This window comes from Eptatretus burgeri, chromosome 1 (assembly GCF_056783735.1).
Source record: "Eptatretus burgeri isolate ZD-2024b chromosome 1, Ebu_testis_v1, whole genome shotgun sequence".
Classification (NCBI taxonomy): domain Eukaryota; kingdom Metazoa; phylum Chordata; class Myxini; order Myxiniformes; family Myxinidae; genus Eptatretus; species Eptatretus burgeri.
This window is the reverse complement of record NC_140961.1, coordinates 63,366,390-63,376,839: the sequence shown is the minus strand read 5'-3', so window position 1 is coordinate 63,376,839 and position 10,450 is coordinate 63,366,390. Positions and strand designations below refer to the sequence as shown.

The 10,450-nt window shown below is 39.5% G+C and overlaps 1 protein-coding gene across 9 annotated transcripts in view; it reads right to left on the bottom strand.

Annotated features, from left to right (window-relative positions):
- LOC147034598 (roundabout homolog 2-like) overlaps positions 1 to 10,450 on the bottom strand; it is a 543,037-nt gene that overhangs the window by 32,757 nt on the left and 499,830 nt on the right. For all 9 annotated transcript variants that reach the window (XM_085885859.1, XM_085885845.1, XM_085885805.1 and 6 more), the window contains 4 exons: positions 5,103 to 5,250; positions 2,816 to 2,983; positions 1,772 to 1,923; positions 804 to 899 (listed from right to left, as the gene is read on the bottom strand). In XM_085885859.1, the coding sequence (XP_085741985.1) occupies positions 804 to 899; positions 1,772 to 1,923; positions 2,816 to 2,983; positions 5,103 to 5,250 (564 nt within the window). The remainder of the gene's footprint in view (positions 1 to 803; positions 900 to 1,771; positions 1,924 to 2,815; positions 2,984 to 5,102; positions 5,251 to 10,450) is intronic.

The window sequence follows — 10,450 nt, the reverse complement described above, 5'->3', positions numbered from 1 at the left end:
CCCCCCCTTCCTCCCACATATTTCCTTTCTGCCACTCATCATCTCGTGTGTGATGTACTCTTCTTCCTGTTGCTTGTTGATCCTCTGTTGTTTATCTCCTCTATGAGCCCAGATTTGCCTATTAAATACAAGACTGATAATATCTGAAATCTTAGTTTATCTGTCATTTTTTAAAACTACTTATTTGGTGGTTCTCACTAAGTGAGTGGCCGAACATTAAAAAGAATTTACGAAATAAATGAGTTTAATGACAAATTTTTGACATGGTCCTTTTAAAACCCTCATCTGCTCACCCTCCAAATGTCCCAGTTGGTTTTAAATTTGAATTCATTCCTCCCCTTATCCTCCCAATTGTGGAATCGTATCCATGTGTCCATTGTCTTGTCTTCCTCATTTCGGTAATTATAATGCACTACCCTTAACTACCACATGCATCACCTAGATGCACATCAATGATCTCTTTTATAGATGCTGATTCTTTCCCATTCTGTTCCTCTCGAGGCCATTGTTACTCGTTTTTTGTGTTATTCCTCCTTTCCTCCCTTCCTCCTTGCATATATCAATCCCCCCAATCCAACCTCCCCATCCGCACCACCACCGTTTGGTAGTTTACAAACCAGCTTCCCTTTGTCATGTAGTAGGATCTTATTCCACCGTAAAAAAAAAAAAAAATAATGAAATTGAAAGGTATAAGTAAATAAATTAACAACTACCGTGCATCAAACAAACGTTGTACTCATTATTAAAGTTTGAAGGTCATTCTTTAAGAGCCACTTTATATGTACATATAGTCAAAAGCTCACCATTGCCGAGCCGTGCTTCAGGGCTGCCATGCCAGCCATTAGTGTCGACACACATGGCCTCAAAGTCTGAAGCCGAGCTCCAGTCAATTGCAGGGCCTGAAAGGCAGACATGCCGACAAACTCTGGAGACATGTACGTGTGTGCGCAGACCTGCGTGGCTTGGCATTAAGCCACAGCACGGGGCTCGGCATTTAGATGATGGAAGCAGAGATGTGCGGTTCGAAGTGCTGGTGAAAATTTATATTCGTCAACTCTTGTAAATTGTAACTTTAATGTTTTATAAAGAGTGAGGGCATTTACATAATGGTTTACAGGGCTATTTTGGAAAATTACATTTTAATGTTCAACTGTACTCGGCTAGACCAGCGGTGTGTTCAGTCAAGCAAGCACTCCATTCAAAACCATGGGTAAGGAACAGGCTGGCTTGGCAAGTGCGAGTTAGCTGCTTGGTAACTGAACACACCCCAGGAAGAGAGAAATTATATATATATATATATATATATATATATATATATATATATATATATATATATATATATATATATATATATATACACACACACACACACACACACACACACACACACACACACACACACACACACACACACACACACACACACACACACACACACACACACACACACACACACACACACACACACACACACACACACACACACACACACACACACACACACAAACACACACACACACACACACACACACACACACACACACACAAACACACACACACACACACACACACACACACACACACACACACACACACTTCCACTTATTGTGGTGCCATGATTTCATGCTTTCAACTGGCTATGATCAATGGAGCATCGCCACTGCTACCGAAAAAGAGCAATTGAATATTCAAAACGCCAACCATCAGTGAGTTCAAAAAGAGTCAAAGGGTCATCCGATTAAAGAATTGCACTACATGTGCAAGGATGTACCTGATAAAGACCCTTTGAAACAATCGTCGCTGGAACATGGCACAAACTCTGTCCCACGAAAGGGTTGACATTCGCCAGGTGAATCTGGCATCGCGGTCCCATAAGTGTTGCAGGGCGAAGGAGGGCGAGGTGTGGGCACAAACATGCCCTGCCTGTGAACGACACACAGCACTATGTTTGGCAAAAACGAAGGAATAGAGAAACCTTTTTGGAGCACCAATAAAAGACCCAGCTAATGCAGCTGAGATGAGGTCTTGTGTGTGATAGTTGCTTAATTCCCAAGTATCATTGCAGAGTTACGTTGTTTGTGAATGCTTAATATGGAGATTGGCCCTGAAGGAAAATGAGGGGACTCGAAAGACCCTGCAGGTTTGCAGAAAAACTATTAATAAAGCGGTAGTTTTTGAATACGAGAACGGTTGAAACTCCATCTGGCAAACTTCATAGGAATCGCATTTGCATTCACTCAAGCCATTTGCCTAAAAACAGCATGAAGACGAAGAGGCAATACGATGGAATTAATGTGCCTTGTGGAGTTTCTGAGGAATTTTTCATTATCCACCAGTCCTTAGAACTGCCTTAAGGACAAATGTTTGACATTTGATAATCGTAATTTTAGGGTAAAGTTTTCTGACATTGAGCATGTACAGTAGATTAGATAACATCTTCTGAAGTTAAGAAAAAACATGTTACTTTGCAAACTAAAAGGTAAACAACAATACAAAGTGAAAATGTATGACCTAACATGTAACCTCAGTCACTTTTACAGCAATTCTGTACTTCCAATCAACCATCTACTCTCTGATTATGCCACATCCATCAAGTTCCACGTCATTGCCTGTGGTCCTCTACCTTCAAACAACTTCAAATACACCCAGAAATATTTTGTTCCGAAGTCCTGACCTTCTACCGCCCATCCATTATACTATAGTGGCTGTTCATGGCCAAATCACCCAGTACTGTCAGCCTATCACTCCGTATTGCCAAACAATTACCCGAGACACACCTACAGCAATTGCCCATCACCTCAATGTCCCCTCTTACCGGGATTGCTGCCGGGTCTCAGGTTCAGGTGAGGCCTGCTGTAGGGATGAGTTGCCATAACTGCCATCAAGGCCATCCCAAGGTCCAGAAAGGGCCTCCTTCTCACACGCCCCATCGTTTATGAAGAGACGTGCAGGCAGAGGTGGCAAGCACTCATCGCTATCATAGCTTAGGGGAGAGTTAAGAATTGATAGTGAATGATATTGAAATAAAAGCAAAGAATAATATTAGTGAACCACAAGCAGAGAATAGTGAAAAGCGAAACACAAGTTGAGGATGATAGTAATAACAAGAGCAAGAATTGCTTTGCAAAACATGTCCCTTACTGATGTGACATTTTGTAAGAATAAAAAGGGCATAACTATGTGAAAAATTGACAAAAGACCCCTGAAACTCTAACTTTTTCTGCAACCTATCATAACAAAGCCACGTACCAAGTTTCAGTTGAATGTGTTAAAAGGTATGGGGAAAAAGCCTGAAAAACCTCACAGGTCAGACAGGGAGGTGGACAGACAGATGAGCAAACCAAAAGTCCCATCTGATGAAACCGGTAGGGGACTAATAAGGAGATAAGGAAACAATGTGGAGAAATTTGTTGGAATGAGGAGAGGTAGGTCAATTGAGAACGAAAAAATAAAGAAAACATATGAGGTAATCAGATGGGGGAGGGGGGGCAGGAGGTGGGGTGAAGGGTTGGTAGGGAAATTATGTAAGAAAGGAAATAAAATGTAAAGGGCTTACTCCAGGAAAAAAGAGAAGGATGTCAATATGAGGTATATGGAGTCACACTGTGGTAATAGTTTTGCCAAAATTATATGTCATATAAATCTTCTTTAATGGCCACAATTTTTCCCAAATTATTGTGGGGTTGGCGGTGGGGTGGGGAGGGGGTGGAGGGGTGGGAAGTTTGGCCCAAGTTTTTCAATAACCGGCTGGCCAGGTCCAACGTTCGATGAAGGTTAGGGCAGGAATTTGGATTTTGGACAGGGTGCCGGCGATAGCTCGCCTACTCTTGACGAATGACACCGTAAGATCTTTACCATCCACCAACGAATGCTAGCAGACAGGACGCCAGTTTAGCGTCCATCCAAAGGACGGCACATGCAATGTTGAATCACGCTACATGTGAAACACCAGGATGACAGTTTATCGGAGTGCTGAGATTCAAACGCAGGCTAGACAGCATCAAGGTGGGTGTACATACCTCTCGACCATCCTTCCAGCCCTTATACTGCATGTCATATGAATATGGCTCCTAATATGCCATGCATTTGAGGTGCAGTATATGAACATGAGGTGTAATTTTTGTGGAGCGAGGAAGGAAGTTTTACGGCCATGACTATGGTGAGTTATATTAATATGAAATGAAATTGGGACTGAAGGGAAAGATACTGCATTATAATGGGTGAAGGTATAATATGAATATCAGGTAAGCTGACTCCAAATGGATATTCCAAAAGTATCACAGCATTGCTTTCTTGCACAAAGCCAGAGGTGAAGGAATGAGAGTAAAAAGGAGAGGAGCAGACGTAAAAAAATAAATAAATGGGAGATCATCAAAGGTGATCAAAAAAGTAATGAAAAATTAAAATCATTAAAAAATGACCAGATCATATGAAAGCACTTTTTATATTGAAATTGTCCAATAAAAAGCCAGGAACAAGAGGATGATTTTTCAAGAAGGAAACACAAGTGAAACACATAATGGGCCTATCATGAACCTACACACCTTGGTGCAGTCATGGCAGAAGTTAACCATTTTGAGATGTTGGTAGAGAGGTTTATGGGAGGCAGGCTACATGCTGGACGTAAATAATGCAAACAAGAATTTAAACACAAATAAGGCTTTATTATGGGCAAATGTGACACACACAACAATGGAGTCCATCATTGAAAGCACTTTATGCAGAGCTGTGTTGGGAGAGTCTATAAATATATTAAGAGAAAGAGAGAGAGAGAGAGCAGGGTGCTTGAAGGTGAAATAATAAAAGCACATTTATTTTTGTCCTTTTATGGGGAAAAAATAAATTCCAGTGGACTAGATAATGTTGCTTGTCATACAGCCGGAGAGCACTTGAAGCTGTAGTGGAGATTAATGGGAATATATAGACGCATTTCCAGTGTGCTAAGCCGTGAGTGCTCATTATTACTTATGCCAGGCCATCCATCAGCTTCTCAAAGTGACTAGTTTGCCCTCATTTGCTGTTTCACCCCCCCCCCCCCCACTTCTGCTGCCATTGCATAGCGCTGTGTTCAATTTCACAAGTTTTCTTGAATCGTGCCTTACCCGTCTTCTGCAAGATCAGTAATTTCGTCTCCTTCTGAATTGGGGGGAGGATGGTTAGGAGGTGGAGGCAGAAACTCAGACCAGTTGACACCTGCGACTTTCCCCGCTTTCCCTTTGTTTCCTCTTGTTTTCCTCTTGGCTCGTCCACCTGATTTTTTGATTTTAAAAAAAGAAAGCAGAATGTATTTCGGAAGACAAGCATAAGAAATAACCTATGCGGTAGTGCAGTATGATTTTAGTGGTAAAGCTTCTTCATATCAGCATGAAAACTATGTAGAGGAATGAGGACCAGTGCTAAGAAGTGGATGCAAAGAGGAAACTCAATAAAGGGGAAGGAGAGATCAGATTGTCAAGTGATTGAATGAAAGGAAAGAGTGATGGGAGGCAGAAGTCTTGTGTTGATAAAGGAGAACAAACATTGAGCACAAAGCAAATGAAAGGTGATCCAAGGCCAGGCATTGAGTGATACCTGCAATATTAACATTCATGATGTCATGTTTTGATGATACCCAACTATAACTATCAAAAATGTGTGTGTGTGTGTGTTTGTGTGTCGAAGTGCTTATTCGTGTATCGTGTGTTGAAGTGTATAGTTTGTTGTAGAGTGGTTTGCATGTGTTTGTGTATATTTGTGTGTATCAGTGTATATGTGAGTGTTGTAATGTGGTTTGTGTGAGTGTGTGTGTACGTTTATGTATCTTAGTGTGTATCAGTGTGCATCAGTGTGTATCAGGTTGTATCAGGGTGTATCAGTGTGTTGTATTGTGGATTGTGTGTGTGTGTGTGTGTTTGTATGACTAAGTGCTTATTCGTGTATCGGTGTGTTGAAGTGTATAGTGTGTTGTAGAGTGGTTTGCATGTGTTTGTGTATATTTATATGTATCAGTGTATATGTGAGTGTTGTAATGTGGTTTGTGTTAGTGTGTGTGTGCGTTTATGTATCTTAGTGTGTATCAGTGTGCATCAGTGTGCATCAGTGTGTATCAGGGTATATGTGGGTGTATCAGTGTGTTGTATTGTGGTTTGTGTGTGTGTGTGTGTGCTTGTTTGTGTATCTATAAAGCTGTGTTTAAAATCTGTTTGTGGTTTGATTCATATGACTTTGCTAACAATGCTGGAGAGAAGCAGAATGCTTGATTTTTGTAGAATTAAAAAGGTGAAACATTGTTGTAAAATATGTCTCATATGACATTCCCAAATATTATGTCAAGCCACATACTGATCACCCATTGTGGATGGATTATTTGGCAATCACTTTCCTCTTTGAAGGCATATATAATCTACATTTACTTTCATTCTCAGCTTATGTTTTTCAAAATGAAAATTGTAAATACAGTATAAACTTACATGAGTGATCAATATGATGCTACTATCGTGATTCAATATCAAAACTTGTGATAAACACAAAAAAGAGCAATTGGAGATTGCAAACCCTCGCTAGGACTTATTTTCAGTGGTGTATTTTATAGGTTTTAGGGTAAATCCAATGTGGCTGCCAAACCATGTGACCTATGACATCATATGGGTGAACCTTTTGTTCCTCATGGACAGGCGGTCATGTGTGTAAAGTTTTGCCTCCATTTTTCAGCCATTTCAGTGAAGAAGGTTTTTGAAGTTTAAAAAAAAAACAAAAAAACAATATGGCTGCCGAATCACATGACCGTTGGCATTATCAATTTTTTTTTGTGTACCATTTTATCTCTAGATGACTCTCAAAATTGTTGATACTGATCTGATGTAGTGTTCTACATATGCAATAATGACATCAAAACAAAGGCACCTATGATGTCATAAAAATACCATGCTCATTCCCCATGAGGAATACTTGTTATGTGCCACTTGTACACTCATGGTTTAGGAAACGCTTGTGTGAAGTTTCCCGTCGATTTGTCTGGCCGTTCTGGAGAAGATTTTATATAAGTTTTAGGGTTAATCCAATATGGCTGCCAAACGATGTGACCAATGACATCATATGTGTGAACCTTTTGTTCCTCATGGACAGGCGGCATTAATTTGAAAAGTGTCACCTCGATCTGTTAAGCCACTTCTGAGAAGGTTTTTGAAGGTTAAAAAAAAACACTATGGCTGCCAAATCAAGTGACTGATGATGTCATGAATTTTTTTTTCTGTGGACCATTTTATCCCTAGATGACCCTCAAAATTTTTCATACTGATCAGATGTGGCGTTCTACATGTGCATCTATGACGTCATAATGAGGGCACTATGACGTCACAAAAATCACCCTCATTCCACATGAGGAGTCCTTGCTATGTGCCAAGTTTCAATTTTTCCCTTGGTGCGGTTTCAGAGATAGAGGTCCAAAGTTTTTCCGTTTTTCCAATATGGCTGCCACACCACGTGACCTATGACATCATAATTATCATTAAAACATTCTACATATGTCGTCACACCAATGGTGAAAATTTTGTCTCAATCTGACAAGCAGTTGCGGAGAAAAACACGAAAGTTCTGTGTGGACAAACAAACAAACAAATAGACACACAGACAAACAAATGGACCCAAATGCAATACCCTCTCCAAATTATTTGGAGAGGGAAATGAGGAAAAAAATAATTAAATAACAGAGGGATGAAATCTCAAAAAAGCAATCAAAGTGGGAATGACACATCACATTACAATGCCACAATACATCACCATCCTGTTACAGATTACCATAACGACATCTTTTGACATTTTACTTTTGTTGTGGGATTGTGATGGATGAAGAAGAAGAATGCTGAAGAAGAATAACAATGAAGAATGACACCACATTATCATGCCATAATACGACACCGCAATACTCATGGATTATCACCACATCTTTTGGCATTCTTCTTTTGTTGTGGGATTGTGATGGAATAACCTCAAAAGTTTATGCAAATTTTTAAAGTAATAAAATGCTTAATGTTTTATATATTTTGTTATTTTGGTATGGATTAATCAAAAGATCTTTCATCAAAGATTGGGGGTACCGAAGGCTTTGCCCCAATCCCTTCAACCGTTAAGCTGCCGTGTGAAGGGAAGCTGCACAGGAGGTACTCCCACTGAGTGGGTTTTCAGATTTTTTTCTGGTTCTGGAATGTTTTGCGGAATGAAATGTTTTACAGTGGCCGGAGTGCAAATCCTGCCACCAACCTCCTGATCAAAAGTAACCCAACTGCAGGAGGACGTCCGCAGACACAGTTGGGCACTAGATGTGGATGGCCGTTGGCTCACAAAGAGCTCCTCTGCCCTTTGACAGGGTTTATTCTTCATCCTGCTGGGTGTCCATATCATACACCCTTGTCACCAAGAAACTTGGTGGGGGAGACGGATTAGTCCCCGACAACCCGACCATGGAACAGGTTAGTACAGGTTTACATGGTACCTGTGGCAAGTCACAGATCTAGTCTGACCTGACCTGACAATACATGGTGCTAATATTAACAACCTGACAATACAATATCAGCATGGTGCTAATATTAACAACACTTTAGCTTGGTATGAGCCTGTCTTTTGTTCAAAATCACTATTGTCATTGCAGGAATGCATGTTTATCTTCAAATAGTGTGTTTTGTCTTGTTCTGAGCAAAACAATACATTTTATACGAGAAACCTAACTCGTGCAAAAACGGTGGAAATTACCTAATTGCAAGCATTTTTAACACATTAGCTTGTTTTGACCCCCCTTTTTGTTCTAAATCACTATTATAATGCATAAATGCCTGTTTTTCATCAACTAGTGCGTATTCTTTTAGTTTGTACTCAGCAAAACAACACTACTTTCACAATAAAACGTATTCCTGCAAAAACGATCTGATTTGCCCAAAACAAGCATATTTAACAACACGTGAGGTTGTTCTGACCCCGTTTTTTGTTCTAAATAGCTATTCTAATGCATAGATGCATGTTTTAATCAAGGTGTGTGTATTTTAGCTTGTTTCAAAGAAACCAAAATATTTCACACAAGAAACCTAATTCATGCAAAAACGGTCGAATTTGCATTATAAAAGCGTTTTTAACAACACATTAGCTTGTTCTGACCCAGTTTTGTGTTCTGAATCACTATTCTAAGGCAGAAACGTGTGTTTTTCATCAAATAGTGTGTATTTTCGGTTGTACTAAGCAAACCCAAATATTTTAGACAAGAAACCTAATTCTCACAAAAACGGTCGAATTTTCCTCTTACAAGCATTTTTAACAACACATTTGTTTGATCAAACCCCACTTTTTGTTCGAAATCACTATTCTCGTGCAGAAATGCATGTTCTTCATCAACTATTGTGTATTTTAGCTTGTACTAAGCAAAATAACACAATTTGCACAAGCAACGATATTCATGGAAAATGGCCCAATTTTTCTGATGCAAGTGTTTTTAACAACACATTTGCTTGTTCTGACTCCGTTTTTTTGTTTTAAATCACAATTGAAATGCAGAAACACATGTTTTTCATTAAATTGTGTGCATTTTAGCTTGTTCTAAGGAAAACAAAATATTTTACAAAGGAAACATAATTTACGCAAAAACGGTGGAATTTTCCTCATTACAAGCATTTTTCACAAATTATCTTGTTTTCTTTCCGTTTTTTTTGTTCTAAATCACTATTCCAATGCATAAATAGCTGTTTTACATCAACTTATGTGTAGTTTTGCTGATACAAAGCAAAACAACAGAATTTACACAAGAAACCAAATTCATGCAAAAATATCCCACTTTGTCTTCTGAGCTTGTTCTGATTTTTAAACACATTAGCTTGTTCTGACCTTGCAGTAATTTGCATTTTTAACAACACATTAGCTTCTTTTAACCCAGGTTTTGTTTTAATCCCCATTTCAATGCAGAAACATGTGTTTTTCATCAAATAGTGTGTAGTTTGGCTTGTTCTAGGTAACACAGCACATTTTGCACAATAATCCATGTGCATGCAAAAATTGCCTAATTTGTATTATTCAAGTGTTTCTCACAACAAATTAGCTTGTTCTGACCCAGTTTTTTTTGTTCTAAATCACTATTCTATTGCAGAAACGTGTGTTTTTCATCAAATTTTGTGTATAATAGCTTCTTCTTCTAGACCTTGGTTTTTCAAACCCGGGGGCGCGACCCTGAGTGGGGTCGCCGAGCAAATTTCGTGGGGTCGCGGGCGTCCACTTGCAGCGAAAAAAAATTGTCTATTTTCGATTGGTGTTCGCTTTTATGGGATGTAATATAAACGGTTCGTTCAAAGTATGGGAACCGGTGCAACATGACGCTTGGAATGCGATCCAGCCGATGCGCGGGCTCGATGAAGGGCGGTTCATTTTGGCGGGAAATTAGTGGTTTGATCCACGGCCTCTCAGACTCAGAGTCTGACTCGAACATTAACGTCTA